Here is a 21,691-nt window from a genome sequence, read left to right as displayed (position 1 = left end):
GTTGACAAACCGAGGTAAAAAAGATACTAAATTGCTTTGACTTTGCCTATTTATTTGATTTTCTAATTCATGCTCTATTCATTTCGTAAAAACCCTATGCAAAATGCCGAATATACCCGCATTTACTAAAAACCAGGGACCCCGCGCGTAAGTTAAATTTAATGATTCTGCTCAAATTTTTTTCCTACCTATTCGCTAGTAGTAGTAGTAGGTAGTCTAAGGGGCTATTCCAGATACGCTCGGTCGGGTAGGTGAGCTCACAGGGCTCAATCTGAGAGAATTATTAGCACTAACCCTAGAGCAGAGCAGTGCTTCGCTCTCGTGAGGATCGGATCGGAATCGAGACCCACTGAGAAGGTCCGGTGAGAAAATCAGTGGAGTTTCTGCGACATTACTTATAAAACACTACATTACTTATGTTGTCCATATTTATTGTAAGTGTGAAAGTGTGTTTGTTTGTCTTTCTTTTACGTCGAAACGAAGCAACACATATCATTCCCATTGGAAACTATACTAGCTTTTCTACTGCACTATACTATACACTTTTCTTGACCACTTATGTGGTCTTACAATAAGCGCCACAATTATTGTTCATGAATTCTTCTATCTAGAAATGGATAAGTCTTATGTATAAAAAAATATAATTTCTATCCTAAAACCATAATATTTAAGGCTCACGATGAAATTAAGAACAATTTTCAAGTCGCGAGTTTATGAGTAAGTGAGATGGAACGAGCGAAATATCGTAGCTGTAATTCAATTAAAAATAAACAACTGAACAACATCTCAATTATGAAGTCGTGTAAATCTGAACTAGTGCCGATTGCTTTGACTTAATCGGTTGTATTATTTAAGAAATCAATGTAGAAAATTCGATAACGTCTTTTGAAGACTACATTTTTTTACTGGTGGTAGGACCTCAAGTGAGTCCGCACGGGTAGGTACCACCACCCTGCCTATTTCTGCCGTGAAGTAATAATGTGTTTCGGTTTGAAGGGTGGGGCAGCCGTTGTAACTATACTGAGACCTTAGAAGTTATATCTCAAGGTGGGTGGCGCATTTACGTTGTAGATGTCTACTTAACACCAGGTGGGCTGTAAGCTCGGCCACCCATCTAAGCAATAAAAAAATAATCTAAAACCCAAACAGGTTTTACCAGCTGTAAATATATTAGATATAGAAAAACCTACGTACAAATAAAGCTACCCCCAATATACTTAAATATACTATAAATTTACTAAGCCGTTATTAATTCAGACTCCTCTTCTTAACATTTCAGTAGAATAACGCGACGCTACTTACTCAGGGAGGGAGGAGCGTAAAGTATTCCTGAGGCGGTCCAGTGTAGTCTGTCCATACAACATACAACACTTTATGTCCCCTTTATTAGGCTGTAGAAAGGCAGTAACAAGATTCTCATCAGACAAAATGTCCGTTAAGCCCTTATTTTTTTACACAATATTCCAAGTTGGTAGTTAGTAGATAAACACAGGAAAAATAGGAAATACCCTTTAAAACGCTTTACCTACCGTGTTTTTTTTATAATAATTTATTTTATTTCAAATGCTTTTTATTATTTGATTATCATGAGTCTTATTTTTTTCGTAGTTTAAATCTTGACAAAATCGCTCACACAAGTTGAATCCAAAGAATTAGACATACATACATACGTTTGGAAACATTGCCATCCTTTATCAATCCAGTAAATACTATAAGAAATTCGACTCGTGAATCTGCAGTATTCAAAGGCTGGAAAAGACAGTAGGCTCCTTCCGGCCCCTGTAGAAGATGGTCTCCGTTCGCTGAAGGTTACGTGACGGCCTGAGCGTTCGAGGTCGCGCGGCGCGCTACCAGCGCTCTAGCGCGCCGCTTAAGGAGTGATATCATAAGAGCGCCCAGTGTGAGCCGAACCGAACGTCCTTGGTGCCAACATGACCGCCCGGGATCTGAACTCGGGGAAATCGGACACTCGGGCGAGAATTCAGGGGAGTTTTTAGTGGGTAGGGCCCTAAATACCATCCATAGGCCCGCGGTCCGCTCCCAAAATCTACGGATCGTCCAGCCCCACATAGCCCGCGCATCCGCTGGGCGCGGGACTTCCTGGGAGGTTTAGCCCCCTCTCAGAAAAAAAAGACTGCAGTATATTGAGAGTTGAGACCCTAGATGGTGCGCTTCGGTAATTTTTTTAATACATTATTACATCTACAAAAAAAAACGGAATAATATAGGCGTCACATGAATCAGCAGTGGTATACTAGTTGACATTTTCGTGATACAATACAGGATGTATGAACGTAACTCTTGTAGTATAGTCATTGCTGTTTTCGTGATATGTATAATACAAGGTGTATCAGATATTCCCTACGTAGCCCGTAGAATAAGTGAAGTCACGTATGTTTTCGACAGAACCTGTTACCAGCACAAACAAGTTAAGTAATTATCATGAAACTGAGATGGCAAGAATAATAAAACGTACTTTACGACTAGAGAAATGCGATGGTCCAAAACAAGAATAGTAATGAATATAACTTTGTTTAATAAGATTTTCTCCGTTTTTTTTTTTTTATTATATTTAGCTGTAAGTATGGATAAAGATCATTCTATAGTTTGGTCAATCTTTAAATTCTCTATTACATTTAACACCATTCAATAATAGCAGTGGCTTAGACGGGAGCAAATTTTATTTAATCTGTTATATACTTCATACTACTAATACATACATACATACTAATACAATAATACATACTAATGACAAATAGACGAGCACCCGCTTCTTCAATCGAACTCTCAAACAAAAGAGAGCTCTTTTGTCGATTTTCGATAACACAAATCGAACGGTTCGTTTGAACCCTCTGGATCTCCGAAGATACTTTGGTGCTATCTATATTTTCTACAATATATTCGATGAAAAATGTTTTGTGGATTAATTTGAGTTGATTTCATCATCTTTGATCATAACACAACATATTGCCCCACGAACCACACAAATGTGAATCTATCTACGCTGAGTCCTCATTTCAATAAGGTCCATTTCAAACAAGTTTTGAAAAGGATATTTATTAATATACAGCGGCTTGGTTATGCCCTTGGCATTGTTAATGTTCATGGCCACCAATATCAGGTGAGCCTTTAAAGGTAATAAAGAACCCATTTGAATATTTTATAATTTTAATAATGTCAATTAAGATCGTCTAATTATAAGTCTTGCTTGCGATCAAAATATTCATCTCAAGATAAATGTAGAAATAATAACCATGAAATAGATAATCTATATATTAATACGTGAAGCAAAAACTTTGTATTCCTTTTTACGAAAATTGCGCGGACGGGGAAGTATGAAATTTCTCACTATTATAGAGAATATAGAGAAGGAGTGCACAATGCTAATATTTTTTATTTTAAATAATGCATAAAAGATACTTTAAATCAATAAAGAAAACATTACACACACTACCATCTATTTGACACAACACATACATAAAAATATACTCTTTGTTTACTGTCAATTGGGAAACTTTTGTTATTGTTTAAAGTCTGTGGTCGAATTGAAAATAGATTAATATTGTTTGTCTTTAATATTATTGATCTATAATGCAGTTTTGGCGAATACTGTGATTATATTATCGAATTATAATAGTGTTTTACAACAGAACCATAATAATGTTTAAACTTATAATTTTTCAATTAATTATAGTCGAATTTCGACTACTGCGGGGCCACTAGTATTGTTTTATTTTTCGACTTACTAAATTGTTTAAATATCAACGCGTACACCTCTACAATTGAATTACATAATGTCAATAACAAATTGAATAGACAGATATCATACATTGACTTTGAAATAGGTACGAGAGTGTCCGAAATTGAGTACGATATTATTATAAATGTTTATCTACCACTCTGTTTTTGTTTTTGACACGCTGTCAATATAACAGAACAGAATTTATATCGAGCTATAAATATCGAGACACAATCTTCTGACGCAACGAACATAAAACGAGCAATTAAATTATTAAACATTCATAGCGACCGTAATTTCTAGAATTCGAAATGTATAATTTGGGTACCCTCGTCAACAAAGTTGAGTTCGAAATACAATCAGCAAGAAATCCGTATTTTATATAGGTCACGGACTACCGACTCGTAATCTGTTCGACGAAAATTTTGATATAACTCACAGAGCATTAACATTTTTTTATTGGATTCTTGTACTTTTGTAACATAAATCTGCGGACAGGTGTCGCTGTGCTTACCTTAATTGGATGCGATTCTACAAACGCTTCATATTCAACTTTATTATGATAGAATGATAAATTGACGGGCTTGGTCTGTAATTAATTATAAAGAAAATTTTATTACTTTTTATTGGCATAAAGAACTGATCGCAAATTAGTTCATTTATACAATAGCAAATACGAACTTTTTTTGTATATTTCAATTTATTATTTACTTTATCATTTTATTAATTTATTTTTGTTTAGCTCGTTAATGTATAATTTAGGAATCTTAGTAATAAATTACATTTATTCACAGTGTCATAACAGTTATATATAAATTATGCATATCATCAAATACATCAAATATTTTAAATGAATATTACATTTGTTATCATTACCTCTGTAAATGAAATAGTTCGCTAGTTTTAAATTGAACTCAACTTGCTAACCGTAGTATACAACAGAACGAATTCGGTAACACGATACAACTTTTTCCATTAACGGAATTCATCAAGAAATTACACATTTTCGAGGATTGGAAGCCATAGACAAAAGCCGAAATGGGGAAATAATGAGAGTAGTCCCCAAAGCCCTAAGCCTGGCTTATATAAGATCGAACGGTACGCGGACAGATCAAAGACGCCGCCAAGTAATAGATTGCTTCCTCATTGACACAATTGACTAATAAGGGGAGGAATACGAAGGAAGACAGATTTGGGAAAAATAATTATTGTTTACCATCCTTATATTGAGGTATACTGAGTCGTTAAGCAGCAATTTATTGAAAAAGGAATACCTACTCAAACATTTCAATTATTATTTTATAGTACTGAACCTTTTTCAGCGAATTTACTAATTATTCTTCTCAATCAATTAGTTTCATTTTGATGACAGATTATTTTCCGCTACGTTCTTGCGTACGTTTCAATTTTATTTTCCGACCTAATTTCAATCATGTGTTGCTTCTTCTTAGATGTTAAACACTTGACAGAATTGTCATGATCATCATTGGGGCAATGGTGAGAGTAAGTTTAATGCACCTCAAGTCCCCCAAATTGTCTGTTCGAGCCCATCCTATAGCACTCATTTCAGAGACCTTCCACTGCAGACTTGATTTTTCATGCATACGACTCACAAATTTCTTAACTAATAGTGTTCATATTACTTTTTTTTACAAGAAAATATTATTTATAGGTGTTCATAAAGTCGGAATTGAAAGTAGGAGTTATCTACGTAAAAGAAAATCAGTACACGGAAGAAGAAATACTGGACAACAACGAGAATTCTCCTTTATTCGAAGAATTCTTACAGGTCATGGGAGAGAAAGTACGGCTTAAAGGTATGATGCACTGCCATATTTTACTGTAAAAGACAATCTCGTGATTGTAAGTGATTATCGTCCACCCAAGCACGCATGAATATGTATGTATCTACATCCTGGCTATTTCTGTCACGAAGCAATTATACGTCCGGATTGGAAGAGTGGGCAGCCATTGTACAATACGTTTCGCAATTTTCTCGTGGCGGGTGGTTTTAATTATGCTGTGGTGCTGAAAATAAATAACGCTGTCAGTTAAGTCCTAGGAAAATAACTTGCTTAACTATATCTTTGAATCTTTATTTAAAGAGTTTTAACCGCTACTACGATTATGAAACTCTGGTTGTATAATTACAAAACGGGCCATAGTTGCTGTAGGCAGCAGCTTGACTGTGCCCCTAGCATTACTGACGTCAGGAGCGACGGTTCTCCCATTTGCTCTAAAATTTCGTGCTTTATATCACTTTTCTTTTATTAGGATTCGATAAATACAAAGGCGGCCTCGACACAGTACACGACTTGACTGGCTTGTATTCAGTCTACACCAACTGGAGGAGTATCGAGATAATGTTTCACGTCTCCACTCTCCTGCCTTATGAGAGACATGATCCTCAGAAGCTGCAAAGGAAACGCCATATAGGCAATGATATCGTATGTGTCGTCTTCCTTGAAGCGGATAATACATCCTTCTCACCGGCATGTATCAAGAGCCACTTCTTACATACATTCATTTTGGGTAAGTGGTTGACTTTTTCGAAATTCAAATTTCAATGGGTATTTGAAGTCGTCGTGGCCTAACAACGGATAAGACGTCGAATCTCAGGCGGGTACCAATTTTTCTAATTCATTATGTACTCAACAAATGTTCACGATTGACTTCCACGGTGAAGGAATAACATCGTGTTATAAAAATGAAACCCGCAAAATTATAATTTGCGTAATTACTGGGGGTAGGACCTCTTGTGAGTTGGTTTGCTACGCTGACGACACGCTGGTGACGGCCCGCGGAGACGACTACCGGTCAGCAGCCATCCTGGCTGTAGCAGGTGTAGCGACTGTGGTGAGTCGAATAAAGAGACTCGGCCTCGAGGTGGCCCTTCATAAATCCGAAGCAGTATGCTTCCACTCGGCTCGGGAGGGGCCGCCTCAAGGCGCGAATCTCGTAGTCGGGGGTGTCACCATTGCTGTCCAGCCGAAGCTCAAGTATTTGGGCCTTGTGTTGGACAGCAAATGGAGATTCGACCACCATTTCAAAATGCTGGTTCCAAGGCTGATGGGGACGGCGGGTGCGCTGACCCGTCTTCTTCCCAACACCGGTGGATGCAGCGCCGGTATCCGGCGACTGTACCTGGGGGTGGTGCGCAGTATGGCCCTGTACGGTGCTCCCGTGTGGTCGCCCGCACTTACCGCGCGAAACGCGGCTCTGCTGCTCAGAGCTCAGCGGGCGCTCGCGGTGAGGGTCATCAGGGGGTACCGTACCATCTCTCAGGATGTGGCCTATGCCCTCGCCGGATCCTTACCGTGGGACCTCGAGGCCGAAATCTTGGCCGCGACATACCGACGGAGAACACAATCCTCGACTCGGGAACGGACACCCGGCCCGTCGGTTGTCGATCGATGGAGGCGTGCTGCGCGTGGTCTGGCGTATGCCAAATGGAGAGAGCGCTTGCTGGAGGAGCTCGGCCGAACTTCGGCCACTCGTCAGCGCACGCTCGAGGCACTGGTGCCTGTGCTGGAGGCATGGTCGGACCGGCGACACGGTGAGCTCTCCTTTCGCCTCACCCAGGTCCTTTCGGGGCATGGATGCTTCGGGAGGTATCTGTGGAGAGACTGCGAAAGGGAGCCACATCCGGGCTGCCACCAGTGCGGGCACCCGAACGATGACGCCCAGCACGCGCTAGAAGCGTGCCCACGGTGGGAGCACCCGCGGCGAAACCTCGTCGCGGTGTTGGGGCAGGACCTCTCCTTGAGGGCTATCGTCGCCCGTATGGTAGAGGACCGGAGTTCGTGGGAGGCCATGGCTGGGTTCTGTGACTTGGTCATGGCGCTTCGTGAGGCTGAGGAGCGCGAAAGGGAATGGGATCCCTCTTCGGCTCCTCAGCGCAGAAGGCGGGGTGGACGGCGCGTGCGAGAGGCCGCCGCTCAGCCCTCGTAGGGACTATCGAGTGCCGGGTGCGGGGGCGCCCGGCACTCGACTGTTGGTCCGGTGGTGAAGCGGTGCAAGGTGGCTCCTGTGCGCCGCTCACGGTGTGTCTCCCGAGACGAGGTTCTACGGGATTTTCCCGGGGATGAAATCCCGTCTTAACATCAGTACGGGTACCGCCTAAGGCGAGACTTTCGGCGCGCATCGCGGTACCGTAAGTTTCGTGTAGTCGGTGTGGTGGAGCTCGATGGGGTTTAGTCGGTAGTCGTTCTGCGGGGCAAGTGCTTCGCGCGCCTTTTTCAAGGCGTAGTCTCCTGTGAGAAATTGGGGGAGGTGAAGGACCTCGGTCCTTCTCTTCTCCCCTTCTTCCTCTCAGGAGGCGCCGGAGTCCGACATAACCCGGTCCGTTACCCCCCTCGACCGGGTATCCGTAAATGGATTCCCCAGCGTTAAAAAAAAAAAAAAAAAGGACCTCTTGTGAGTCCGCGCGGGTGGATACCACCACCCTGCCTATTTCTGCCGTGAAGCAGTAATGCGTTCGGTTTGAAGGGTGGGGCAGCCGTTGTAACTATACTTGAGACCTTAGAACTTATATCTCAAGGTGGGTGGTGCATTTACGTTGTGGATGTCTATGGGCTCCAGTGATCACTTAACACCAGGTGGGCTGTGAGCTCGTCCACCCATCTAAGCAATAAAAAAAAATTAAATTTGTAATTTATAATACGATTTTGTCTTTATTCAATAGCATTTGTTTTAAAAAACCATCCACCCAATTAAACAGACCTTAAAAACTTTGGGTTTCGCCCATTTGGTACGTTGCACCAATACTAGGTTAGTAAAAACAAATTTTGCTATTAATATTTCCAGTTCGAGTGTCGGCCAAGATTAAACGTCGACCGACAAGGTACGAAGTATCTGTAGTGACGCGGGACGAAGTGGGTGCCTACAAGCCATACCTTTGGGAACAAAGCGTCTTTGATAAAGGTCCCATGTTCAGGTAAATTCAAAACTATTTCTCGTACAACTAGAACCGTGTGCAACTTAAAACATCCAAAACAGCTTTTGACATACTCTGGACAACAAATAATTAGAATGTATAGTCTGAAAGTCAGGAAAGGTTGTGTGATAAAAGTCGTCATGGCCTAAAGGATAAGACGTCCGGTGCATTCGTATGTAGCGATGCACCGGTGTTCGAATCCCGCAGGCGGGTACCAATTTTTCTAATGAAATACGTACTTAACAAATGTTCACGATTGACTTCCACGGTGAAGGAATAACATCGTGTAATAAAAATCAAAGGCCCCCAAAAAAAAAAAAAATAAGACCTATTTGTGGAATCGATGGAAACTTTTATTTAGATACGCATCATCGAATATCGCATTTTGCTTTTAACTTTTTACACCAAAACTGATTTCAGAGAATGGTTACTAACAAAAATTGTGAATGGCGAAAGAGCGTCGTACTCGGCACCGAAATTTGCAAGAATGCAAGAAAGAACACGCAGTCAGATGCTGGAAGACATTGTCGCTAATCTACAGAATCACGCAGAAACGGGGCAAATACCGAAGCCTTATCGAAGAGGTAAGAGTTTAAATTAATTACTCATCAAATAGCCAAAGCTGTAACTGGATTTTTAAGGTGAACAAAGTATCAAATACTTTACTTTTTATCGCTTAGATGGGTGTACAACTCACGTCTTTCCTGGTGTTAAGTGGTTACCGAAGCCCATAGACATTAAAAGCGTAAAAACGTCAACCCAAGTTGAGATAACTAACTTGAGGTAACTATTCTGAGACCTTAGAACTCATATCTCAAGGTGGGTGGCGGTATTTACGTTGTAAATGTCTATGGGCTCTTTTTGCCACTTAACACCAGTTGGGCTGTGAACTCGTCCACCCATCTAAGCAATTTCATTTTTTTAATACAACGGCTGCGCTATCCTTCAAACTTAAATGCATTACCGCTTTACGCATTACTTTATTTCAGAATCCGTACCTACCCAACTCACAAACCGCCCTACCGATGTGATTAATAAACAATTGTGTTTAACTATCTACTTAACAAACCCAAAGAAAACAGTTTATCTATAGTTGAAAACGTTTATCGGCACCACTAATACATGGAGATTAATCTCAATTTCAGGTTCTTGGCGGCCAATAGGGCATATGAGACCCTCTTCGCCTCTTCTAGATTCCGTGAGAGATCAATTCGAAGATTATGATCAACTTGCTAGAGACTTCACCCGAGTTTTCCTGAATAATGAATTGAACACGGCAACAAACGCACAACTTTTCGACGTCGTTTTTCTTGTGGGGCAATCAAAACAGAAAACCAAATTTATTGGAGTACGGGCCATCCTTGGCGTAAGAAGCAGGTTAGATTTTTTTTAAAGTAACAGCTTAACAGTATTTAAGATATTATAGCATAGCTTCTATCGCGGGCCTTGAGCGCGGCGACTGAATCAAGAAATTCCGTAACGAAAATAACTTGACACCCCCACTGCGCCTACTATGGAGCTCGTATTCAACACATTCACACGTTGCGCTTGTGTAGTGTTTGTGAATAAGCGCGGCGTGACGTCGCACTGCCGCATGCACATCATGAAAAGTCTGCCCATCTCTCCCTCGCGCGGTCTAGGTTATGAGTGTGAAGGGGACAGTTAATGTTTTGCTTTTGTTAATGTTTATAAATATAGCGTGGTCTTATTCTATTGTTGTTTTAATATTAAATTATTATTGTCGATTTATAATTGCATAAGTTGATAAAAAATGCTATGCAATAGCTTTACCGCGGCAGTCTCCGAGTGCCACACGTATTTTTTTTTTACTGTGATGGGCTATTAACTATCTCCAAGTGAATCTATTCTGAATCAATAAGTTAGCTATTGATTTTTTCATAAATTCACAGGGTTTTCCAAGAGATGCTGTACGGCATTCAGACAGGCTTCGGGTCTCCTCAAGTTCCCGTTGCCGAGTTACTAGCTCGGCCAGCGCCTACACTTTTGTCTCCAACTCCTGCGAGGCAGAAGAGCAGCAACTTCTTGCAAGTTCCGGACATCGAATCACCAAGGTATAGTTTGCAGAAATTTATTAATAGAAGAATCTATATCTTATCTATATTATTGATTCTCGTGGTAAACAGCTTTGAATCCATTGTTTTTTTTATACAAAGACTATCGTGTTTGGTTCATTGACAAATGTTTTAAAAGGGTGGTGGTACCTACCCGTGCGGACTCACAAGAGGTCCTACCACCAGTAATTACGTAAATTACGATTTTGCAGGTTTCATTTTTATTACACGATGTTATTCCTTCACCATGGAAGTCAATCGTGAACATTTGTTGAGTACATATTTCATTAGAAAAATTGGTACCCGCCTGGAATTCGAACACCGGTGCATCGCTTCAGCACGAATGTACCGGACGACTTATCCTTTAGGCCAGGACGACTTCAAAATAATTAATAGTTGCTAATATAAATTATTATTTTTACAGTAATATTTAATATTTCAGGCCAAAAAGCGTGCCAAGTTCCCCGATGGTGAAGCGCGCGTTCTCCCGCCTCGGTACCATCACGGCGGGCTGGGGACGATCCATCAGGAAACAACACTCGCAACTAAATGCTGATGACAAGAAAAGATGGGCCAGTTCCCAAGATTGCTCCAGTAATTATATTTTGTTTAATTAGTTTATCTAGAGAATATAACTTCTGTAACAGCTGTATTTATCTTCTATGTTTATTTATTGTATGATTTTTTTACCGAAACATTAATAATTAATTCACAGTGGGGCATTACTATACTTAGTTATCGCCCACAAACGTGCATTAATTGGGCCCAATCAAAGTTTTGTGCGAATGTTAGCGATAAATACTTGCAGATACGAACCTACACTGATAAAATTCAGTAAATTAAAAATCGAAATTTTAATTTAAATTTTTTTTATGAATGAATATTTTCAAACTATTGTATTAACTCCTCATAGTTAAAAATACACATATATTGAGATTATTAATCTCTAATTTATTCACACAATGAAATACGATATTTGAATGTCAATAAATTAAAATAAGAATGTTTAAATCTATAATAATGTTCACATAGAATTTTATTTTTTACTAGCTGACCCGGCAGACTTCGTAGTGCCTCAATCGATAAATAAAAGACCTAAAATAAAAGGAATCCGTCCGATGGGGGGGACATCATAGGAAAAAAATTTGTTATATTTATTTAATTCCGAGCATTTTCATATTTATTTTAAACCTTTTAAACCTTCTCTGGACTTCCACAAATCATACAAGATCAAAATTAGCCAAATCGATCCAGCCGTTCTCGAGTTTTAGCGAGACTAACGAACAGCAATTCATTTTTATATATAGATATTACTATTTTTGTTTATTAAACTACTGTATTTATTCCTAATTTTAATCCAATACAAGGTACAAAATTTGATGTTCACATACATGCCTGTCTTTAGAGTTACAGTAACAAATGTTTGAACAATACAACACTACTATAACAATACTACAAGGGCAATAAAAGAAAAGAACGTACCGTAATTCTAATTTACTGTAAATTATACTGGGGCACATTAAACAAATAAATAAATTAAAATATTATGATGGTAATACCTTCGCAATGCTATGTTCCAGATAAAGAAGGAAAAGAAAAGGAAAAAGAGAAGAATGCAGCTCTAGCAGTACCCAGGCTATCTGTATGCGCGGACGCGCAAAAAGTGGACCGAGCGAAATTAGCACAAACTGAGGTAAAATAAGTAAATTAAGCTGCTAGTGTTTTATTGTATTTTTAACGATAACATCTGATGGGCATACGAGCCCATCTGGTCTTGCATTATATTAATGAAAGTATATTCGATTCTTTTTTTATTTTATTTTTATTGCTTAGATGTGTGGACGAGCTCACAGCCCACCTGGTGTTAAGTGGTTACTGGAGCCCATAGACATCTACAACGTAAATGCGCCACCCATCTTGATATAAGTTCTAAGATCTCAATATAGTTACAACGGCTGCCCCACCCTTCAAACCGAAACGCATTACTGCTTCACGACAAAACTCAATATAATTAACGTTATAATTATTATTACTATTATACAATTAGTGTAGGCATACACTACTAGCCAAATCAATGCCCTTCAACAAAGATTCTTTGAAATCAGCTTTGTATAATCATAAAACTCTATTAATCAACTGCATACATCTCTCTTAAATTTCAGTTCTCTATTATCGAGTTCGATCCGGATACATTTCGCATTCTCCTGGACTACTTGCACACGGGCAGTTGTCCTCTAACCTGCGCGTCGATCCCGGGACTGATCTGCGCTGCGGAACACTACGACCTTCCTGAACTGCTGCAGGCCTGCTTCCATCACGCGAAGCAATTCCTCAGGATAGAAGTGGTCAGTTTAATTTTTTACTGGTGGTAGGACCTCTAGTGAGTTCGCACGGGTAGGTACCACCACCCTGCCTGTTTCTGCCGTGAATCAGTAATGCGTTTCGGTTTGAAGAGTGGAGCAGCCGTTGTAACTATACTTGAGACCTTAGAACTTATATCTCAAGGTGGGTGGCGCATTTACGTTGTAGATGTCTATGAGCTCCAGTAACCATTTAACACCAGGTGTACTGTGAACTCGTACACACATCAAAGTAATAAAAAAAAAATGTGACTACGTTATGCCATTTACAATAATAATCTGTGATAAGGTTTTTTGTTAGGTATGATGATTCTGGAATATTAGGTAATTACAGTACTCCGTAGACTTTACAACGTAAATGCCGCCACGCCCCTTGAGAGATGATGTCGAACTCTCAATTACCTATTGCTTGATGGCTGTCCAAGCCGTACCGCTTTTGGTAACCTAAGCACGCGGGCTTACAATACCATAGCACCGGTATTTACTAAAAGTTATTAAATTTGCGGGTTCGATTTTTATTACACGATGTTATTTCTTCACCGTGGTAATCATGATATGGGGCATGCCTCACACTCGATCCTCCGAACCGAATGGTAAACAGTCGATGTCGCCCTAAACACGTCATTTCGGTTCCTCCCGATCCACTAACGGTGCTTTTAGGTACCTCAAGCACCGGTCACCGTGCTCATTGAAACCGTCACTTGCGACGAGTTCGGCAAGTAATTTAACCCATAGACATAGCCCACTGAGTTTCTCACCGGATCTTTTCAGTGAGTCGCGTTTCTTATCCGGTGGTAGATTCTGCGAAGCACTGCTCTTGGTAGGGCTAGTGTTAGCAACGTCCTCAGGTTAGAGCCCCGTGAGCTCACCTGCTCGCTCGGTTGCGCTGACATTGCCTCTCAAGGGTACCAGCGTAGGTAGAATAAAAAGTAGTAATCGTTCGTTAACATTTCGTCTTCTCGCATTAAAACTGTATAATCTCAAAACTTACTAATTTTAGAGGAGAGTGTTTTAAATTTTTTTTACATGTGATATTTTTAATATTGTTAATTATCTTTGCAACATTTTTTTTTTTTACCAGTTACATTATCTGTCTATTAAAGTAAGATAAAATTATGGAGTAATATTGTTAATAGTAGTCAAAATATAGGTAAACTAAAAAAAAAACTAAACTACGCTCTTTTGACAGTATTTATGAGAAAAATACTGATACCAAATGATTCCGCATATTAACTCAATTTCGAATATTTTTGGAAATTGTACCCTTTTAATGCGAAAAGACGAATTTTATGAAGCTCGTACATTTTATTAGGAAAAAAATCGCATCTATTATCGCATATATAACTATTGTTGAAACCCCATCCAAGACTGTTGGTTTTAAATTATACATATAATTATACATATAGCTATGACCTGGTGTATCTAATGTTAAGGTCTCCTGGTGTATCTGGTGTTTAAGTAACGACATTAACTTTGGGGTATTTAATAAGACTAGAGGTCCCGCAGTAGTCGAAATTCGATTATAATTAATTGGAATTGTAAGTTTGTCCACTATTATGATGGTATTTTTTACTTCTATAATCACAAATTTCGCCAAGGCTACACTATAAAAAAATATTAATAAAGACAAACAATATTTAATCTATTCTCAATTTGACCACAGACGTCAAAAAACAAAAGTTTGACAATAAATAGTATGCATGCGTGTGTGCGTCAAATACATGGTATGTAGTGTGTGTAATGTTTTCTTTATTGATTTAATATATCTTTTATGCATTATTTTTAAAAAATATTAGCATTGTGCACTTCTTCTCTATATTCTCTATAAGTGTGGAAAATTTCATACTCCTCCGTCCACGCAATTTTCGTAAAAAGGGATACAAAGTTTTTGCTTCACGTATTAATATATAGATGTATTTATTTTACAGGTGTGCACTATGCTGATATCTTTAGAAAATTATTATTGGCGATACACTTCAGCCTCTGAATTGGTAAACATGATCCTTGCTTTCATCGAGCAGCGAGCGTACGCTCTTTTCCAGACATCAGAGTTCCTCAATCTCTCCGAGTCTATGGTGCAAATGATCATGTGCCGCAACCTAGAAGTGCCCGAAGTAAGGAAATTCGAAGCCATGCTCGGCTGGGCCAAAAACAAAATCAAAGCAAAGTCCGCCAACAAGACTGACGCCAAAAATGAATTTAAATGCATAATGGAGAGGCTGGCACGAGACTTGAAGCTGTACAGGATTTCACCACAAGAGCTGATCAAAGTGGTGCTCCCATCGAAGGCTATAAAGAACGAACAAATCCTCGAGACGCTGATGTACCAGGCCAACTCCGGGATGTACCGGATCCAGGACAGCTACATCGAGGCCTGCCAGCAACGCTTGCAGAAGCAGGACTCGAGGTTCTCGGAGTTTGAGAGTTTCGACTACGGCATTTAACTTGGAGCTGTGAGGCATATCAGTGTATTAGGTAGATATGAGCGATCACGCCGAGCCCTTCTCTATATGGTACGTTGACGCCTTCTAAAGTATTATTGTTGTAGATCAGCGGTCGGGAACCGGGGTGAATTACCCCAAATGGGGTAAAATGAAATTTTGGGGAATAAAAATGAAACTTTTGTGAGTAAAAAGTATATATTGAAGTGAAACTTCTTTAGAATCGTTGTGATTTCAAACTCGATGAAACGAAATGAAATGAAACGAAAAAATAATCTTTTTTTTTTCAAAATTATCATGGAGTCTATGAAAGATGCTAAAAAAAGCGATTTCGCTTTTTTTGTTCTTCGTCATGAGGTAATATCAACTTACACAAAAATATTTTCGGGTAATAATTCAAAAAGTTCCCCGACCGCTGTTGTAGATGTACCTACTAAAATACTAGTAGATATGCGAGAAATATTTGTACACTTCTCGTAAACGTATTCCTTGTTGTTATTCATTGATACCTATATATTTTTTACATCTAGCTAGATGTGTTCAGCATAATCATCTATATTTTTGGTACAAAAAATTTGCATCGTAATATTCAGCCAAAACTATGTGTAATCTATTATGTAACTAAATGTTGTATATGTCGATGTATCTATTAAACGTGTGTCCCTCTCTGTGATCCGCTAAGTAGGTATATTTTCTAACTTTTAAATTAGTAAGTATTATTTAGTACACTTAAAATCTTTATATATATATACATACATATATATATTACATTACGTTAACACGACACTGTCGGTAACTGTCGCATATGGTTAAAAACTGTATAAACCTTTCTAAATAAGATTTTGAAGTATTTATACCTAATTAAAATGAAAACGTTTATAAAAATAATCGATTAAAACACTTTATTCGTGTTTTTTTTTTTGTGATGGAAACAATTTCTCGAACAGCACTACAATATCTTATCATGACTTATCGATCGTTGCAGTCCACTTTTGTATGTGTAAGAAACGTGAACCAACCAGCTAATGAGAGAGAAACGTGTAAGTACTGTTCTAAAATTGCAACCATAGTACTAAAATTAATGAAAAGTTAAATCTATATTGTTGAAGAAGCTCGCCGGAGCACTAAATTTAAAATAACTTACTTACTAGCTAAAATAACGAATAAGAATATTTGGAAACACAAAGCTGCCTCAATATTATTAAAGTCTAAGCATCTGATATCCGTTGATCTCTTATTTTATTTATCACTATATTCCCAACTAAATTTATTGTTTATAAAAACGATCTTTCATATATTCTGCACTTAATAACTAATGTGTATAATCAAAACGCTTTAAATATTGTGTTGTATCACATTATGTACCAATGATATACGCTAGAAATACGGGCCACTAATTTCCGAGATATTTCAAATCGAACAATAAAATCGAACTATTCATTGAACTACATTCCTTTCGGTCCTAACTACGTCACAATCGATCGTTCTCATTAAATACTATCAAAATTTAATCAATGATATGAAGATAATCTATTAGGGTCTGACCACATCCACGCGACACAAGGCAACGCCGCGCCCTTATGTGATTTAAGCCATAATATACAATACGATTATATGAGGCGTAATGCTTTTTTTATTGCTCTTGTAGGCAAACGAGCATACGGCCCACCTGATGGTGAGTGGTTACCGTCACCCATGGACTTCTGTAATGCTAGGGGCAGAGCCAAACCGCTGCCTACCGTTAAGTACTCTCCACAGGCCTCGTTTGAAGAAGGATATGTCATAGCGCTCGGGAAACACCGTGGAGGGGAGCTCATTCCAAAGCCGGGTGGTACGTGCAATTGCCGCTTAAATTGCAATGCTCGAAAACATACTGTCACTACATAGTTTCAGTATTTAAACAATATCGTATCGTATCTATGAGAAACGCGTACGAACGGGGGCGTATTCTCGCTGTTTGATCAAAAGTTCAAATTTAACCGCGGTTTGACTTCTTTTTTTGTTCTTATGATGTAGCGATATCATTCCACCTTGTATTCAGTATGTTGTTTTTGACAAACGATAGAACTCCGGATAATTTGGTGAAAATATTCATTTGTGTGTGATTACTTGAACCACGATAATGTTTTTTATTGCTTTTATCATTTAGCAATTTGCATGTTGCTCAGCCGTTACCGGAGCCCATAGAAATCTATAAACATATCTCCTGACGGTTCAAAGTCGTACGATTATAATGTTTCGAAGTCGGTACAATTTTTTTTATTAATTATGTATCAAACATACACACAAACACACGAATGGCTTCCGTAATGCAGTATAAAAATAGTGATTACAACTCGTGTTTTAAAATTTTGGTCAATCGACACCTACTATCTTTATAACATATAAACGACCTTCCCATATCTACCGCTAAACAGTAACGCGCTCCCAAATTAATGGGTATTTAAACGGCAATTAATAAATATTAATTTACTATAATAAATTTATGAGGGCTAAGCTAGGCCTTATGTTCTCGTGTCTATGAGCTCTCGTGGCCATTGCACACCCGGTTAGCCTGAGATTTGGTCATACACTCGACGACTGTGGTAAAATTATAAACTATAAATAATATTACAACGGATATGGTGATTGAGCGACGGCCCGAGCCACGTATCTTTTATATTTGTCTTTGGTTAATCAAATGTGTGTGTTTAATCCACCACACCCGAATATGTGTGTTGTCCATTGAATATTATAATCTAATACAGATCTGTGCCGTACTAAGCTTATAATTATTTATTATTTAAAAAAATCTTAATATCGCCATATACTGATTTGTAGGTACAAAAAATTTCAATATCTTATAACACTTTTAGCGTGCATCAGAGGTACTTTATAAGAGTCTATTGTGCAGTCTGTTTCTAGGATAAATTTTAACCTAACTTATGATGATGGACGTACAGACTGCATAGCTATAGTTTATTATATATTATTATTATTATACTTATATGTAATTTAGAATTGTTGAGTCGACCTCTTGATAGGTAAATGTTTACTTTGTATTGAACGTGAAATATGTAATGTTATTAATGTGAACATTTTCTGAACCAAATGTTTTAGGATGGTTAAGATCTAAGTATTTAGTCGAGTTTGCCCAAACAAAGACCTGTTTCACCGAAATATATGCTATGAATTTTAAATGTAATTGACGTGATGATTAATTGTTGTGGATATAATCATTCTTTGTATCACTTCCGAGTCGATGTAAATAATGGTAGTTACTTCAAAATTTGACCCTTATCTGTTAAATTAGACGTCATGAAAGCTAGGTTAGTTACTTAATAATATCAAGCTCTATGTAGCAGTATACCAATTTATTTGTTGTTTATTGTAGGTCAATAATATTTTTCTGCACACAACAATATACCAAACCAACACCTTTCGATATGTTTATTGTATTAAATAATTATTAATACTTACAATGTTTATTCAAATAAAATAAAACATTAATATTGGATGAAAGCTCTTGTGAATGTGAAGCGGGTCTTTAAACTTACATGGATCATTTACATTTAGGTGTTGAAAAAATTACGTAGCCTAAAAATTATAATGTTTATAACACTGAAAAATGAAACAAGCAAACGTTGAATTGTTCGTAATTTTTACACTTTTGAAACTATACAAAGAGGTTATTAAAATTTTCAAAGTGAAATCGTTTCGTTCGCCATGTTTTGCTCAAAGCTTGTAAAATTCTATAAATGAAAATTAATACGAAATTGGGTGTCACATAAAAAATAAATGTATGGTGTCGTGGGACACCGGATAGGAACGAAGTTTCTTATTATAAAAATATTAATTTTAAGTTCTATTCGAGGTATAAAGAAAATAAAACTGGAGGTTTCGCAACAACCCACGGTCATTCGGTAACGTGCGAACTTATTGTGGTACACTTCATTCACGGTTGTTTGCATAAGAGTTAGTGTATTGCGCAAACAAACGCTCTGAGATCGTGGTCAATGAATGTTAAAAAAATATGTTATTTTTTGTACGTTATTACAAAATTAAGTCGTACACTGTGCGCATTACTAATAAAAATTACTAATAAAAATACGTTACGGACGTTTTTTCCCGGTTAGGGTACCCCTCCGCATCGTCCCATAAGGAACTTCGTTCCAAAAAAATGTATTGCATGCGAATATTTTGTGTCACGTTATGAGTTTACTTATATAATAATACTCATACGTATGCTGTGTGTTTAGGTTTAATTTGTAGTAACACCAAAATTATTAATAGACGTGAAAAGCTCTATGAAGTTCAAATAAGTTTTCTATTCCAAAATTTTAACCTTCCTGTGATCGTGAGTGTTGCTATAAGTATGTTAATACGTGGAATCTTGAGATATATATCTAACTATAACTGTTATTTTGCATGAGCAAGATTAATATCCAAAAAAATATATTATGTGGTCAATAAATTTTTTGTGTATTTATTGTTGAAATTATTTAAATATTATTTTACCATTCATATTTCCTTACAAGAAGAAATAACTTCCTTACACTGAAACACTGTTTCTATAAACAGACCAAAATTTTTGATTCTCCCAAGCGCGAACCCTAAGTGTTAGTACAAAACTAATCGGCCGCCCATAACTCACCTCATTTAATACTTACTTAAACTATTAATTTTAAAGTTTGTATGTTTCATATTATTATTACTCAATTACGTAAAATAACTGAACGAATTTGCATGAAAACTTCGCACAAAGATAGCTTAGTAACTGGATCATTACATTACCCGGACAATGCCAGACTTGTCTACTATCTAGAAACCTTGAAAATACACTAACAACGAATGAAGCTTTAACGTCTGCGTGCAATATTTGTAGCATCCATTCTCCAACCAATAAAGCTGGCGTGAACTACTAATTGATAGTTACTCTCTCAAATGATTCCAAATATATAATTTTTAGATTTGCTAAAGAGTACCTATATTCAAGTTCGTAAGAAAAAAGTTCGGAAGTTTACATCAGCGCTGGATAGATGGCGGTGTACGACTTTCCTAAATGTTCCGGTAAATTTTTATTTGTCTGGTATTGGATTAAAAACATTATTGTTAATTGTAAATACTACGTACGAATAATGCGTACATACACATAGTTACGTTGGGCTACTTAGTATGTGCATATTCTGCAACAATGATATTTCTCGGTATGTACTTGTACAGCTTGGGACGCCGCTAGTAGTAACTACTAGGTTACAATCTATACTAATATTATATTTTTATCTATACTTCTATAATATTATAAAGAAGAAAGATTTGTTTGTTTGTTTGTATTGAATAGGCTTCGAAACTACTGAACCGATGTGAAAAATTCTTTCACTGTTTGGAAGCTACACTATTCCCGAGTGACATAGGCTATAATCTTTTCCAAAAAAAGGGATTCTTACTAAAGCTCCAATAATGTAACCCAAGGTGTGAAAAAATTACCCAAAATATTCTTTACATTGCGTGCCCTGCGAAAACTATTGATGATAGAATAAAATAATGTACCTACTACGAGTTTGTAGAACACATTATTATTTACAAAAATTGTCACGACAACATATGTCTAACTATTATAGTTATGCCGCAATAAGTGTTCTTTTATTTTAAAAAATAAAACAACGTCAAATATCGTTGAAATTTTTGTTAAGGACCCGAGCGGAGCCGGAGCGGGCTGCTAGTATTTCATAAAGCTATTTCAGTTATTTTCATAACTGTGCATTTACGTTTCAAGACACATTTAATTCTACATTGTCAGTTCCAAGTTTGATCAAATTGCGGGGGAAAGTTCATTGACTGGAACAAAATCGGTAGATGATAGCTATGCGTGGGTGTGCATTTCTGGCAAAAATCCAACCGTGAAATAAAAATCATAGATCGTGAAATTTCGCAGATAACATCATTCTTAAAGGCAAAAAAATCTCATTAAATGTAAATAATTTAAAATGGTAATAATTCCCTTTTGTATTTGAAAGGCAGATTAATAAACGAGCAGCGTTAGCTCAATAGTCATCAGACAGAAACACAAGTTAGTATCAATATACCTTTACTCGACAAAATACTTACTTAAATCATGAAATGTATAATCGATATTAGAAGAGTTGTTTTCAAATTTGGGGCCA

General features: G+C 37.6%; 2 protein-coding genes and 1 long non-coding RNA gene across 4 annotated transcripts in view; all 3 read left to right on the top strand.

Annotated features, from left to right (window-relative positions):
* The window catches only part of LOC101743267 (uncharacterized), a 117,114-nt gene extending 97,089 nt beyond the window's left edge, over positions 1 to 20,025 (top strand). The window contains exons 8-17 of the mRNA XM_062673703.1: positions 5,412 to 5,556; positions 6,014 to 6,271; positions 8,546 to 8,675; positions 9,096 to 9,259; positions 9,821 to 10,052; positions 10,586 to 10,747; positions 11,190 to 11,341; positions 12,328 to 12,440; positions 12,910 to 13,092; positions 15,036 to 20,025. Coding sequence (XP_062529687.1) covers positions 5,412 to 5,556; positions 6,014 to 6,271; positions 8,546 to 8,675; positions 9,096 to 9,259; positions 9,821 to 10,052; positions 10,586 to 10,747; positions 11,190 to 11,341; positions 12,328 to 12,440; positions 12,910 to 13,092; positions 15,036 to 15,551 — 2,055 coding nt within the window. The 3' untranslated portion in view covers positions 15,552 to 20,025. The remainder of the gene's footprint in view (positions 1 to 5,411; positions 5,557 to 6,013; positions 6,272 to 8,545; positions 8,676 to 9,095; positions 9,260 to 9,820; positions 10,053 to 10,585; positions 10,748 to 11,189; positions 11,342 to 12,327; positions 12,441 to 12,909; positions 13,093 to 15,035) is intronic.
* LOC134200577 (uncharacterized) overlaps positions 1 to 21,691 on the top strand; it is a 481,544-nt gene that overhangs the window by 318,437 nt on the left and 141,416 nt on the right. The gene's annotated exons all lie outside the window — the stretch shown is intronic.
* The window catches only part of LOC101742794 (alpha-actinin, sarcomeric), a 53,862-nt gene continuing 48,684 nt past the window's right edge, over positions 16,514 to 21,691 (top strand). The window contains exon 1 of the mRNA XM_062673704.1: positions 16,514 to 16,588. Within this exon, the coding sequence (XP_062529688.1) occupies positions 16,574 to 16,588 (15 nt within the window). The 5' untranslated portion in view covers positions 16,514 to 16,573. The remainder of the gene's footprint in view (positions 16,589 to 21,691) is intronic.

The sequence above is a fragment of the Bombyx mori genome, chromosome 18 (genome assembly GCF_030269925.1).
Source record: "Bombyx mori chromosome 18, ASM3026992v2".
In the NCBI taxonomy this organism is placed as follows: Eukaryota; Metazoa; Arthropoda; class Insecta; order Lepidoptera; family Bombycidae; genus Bombyx; species Bombyx mori.
The sequence above is the reverse complement of the archived record's forward strand: the minus strand, read 5'-3'. Positions and strand labels throughout refer to the sequence as shown.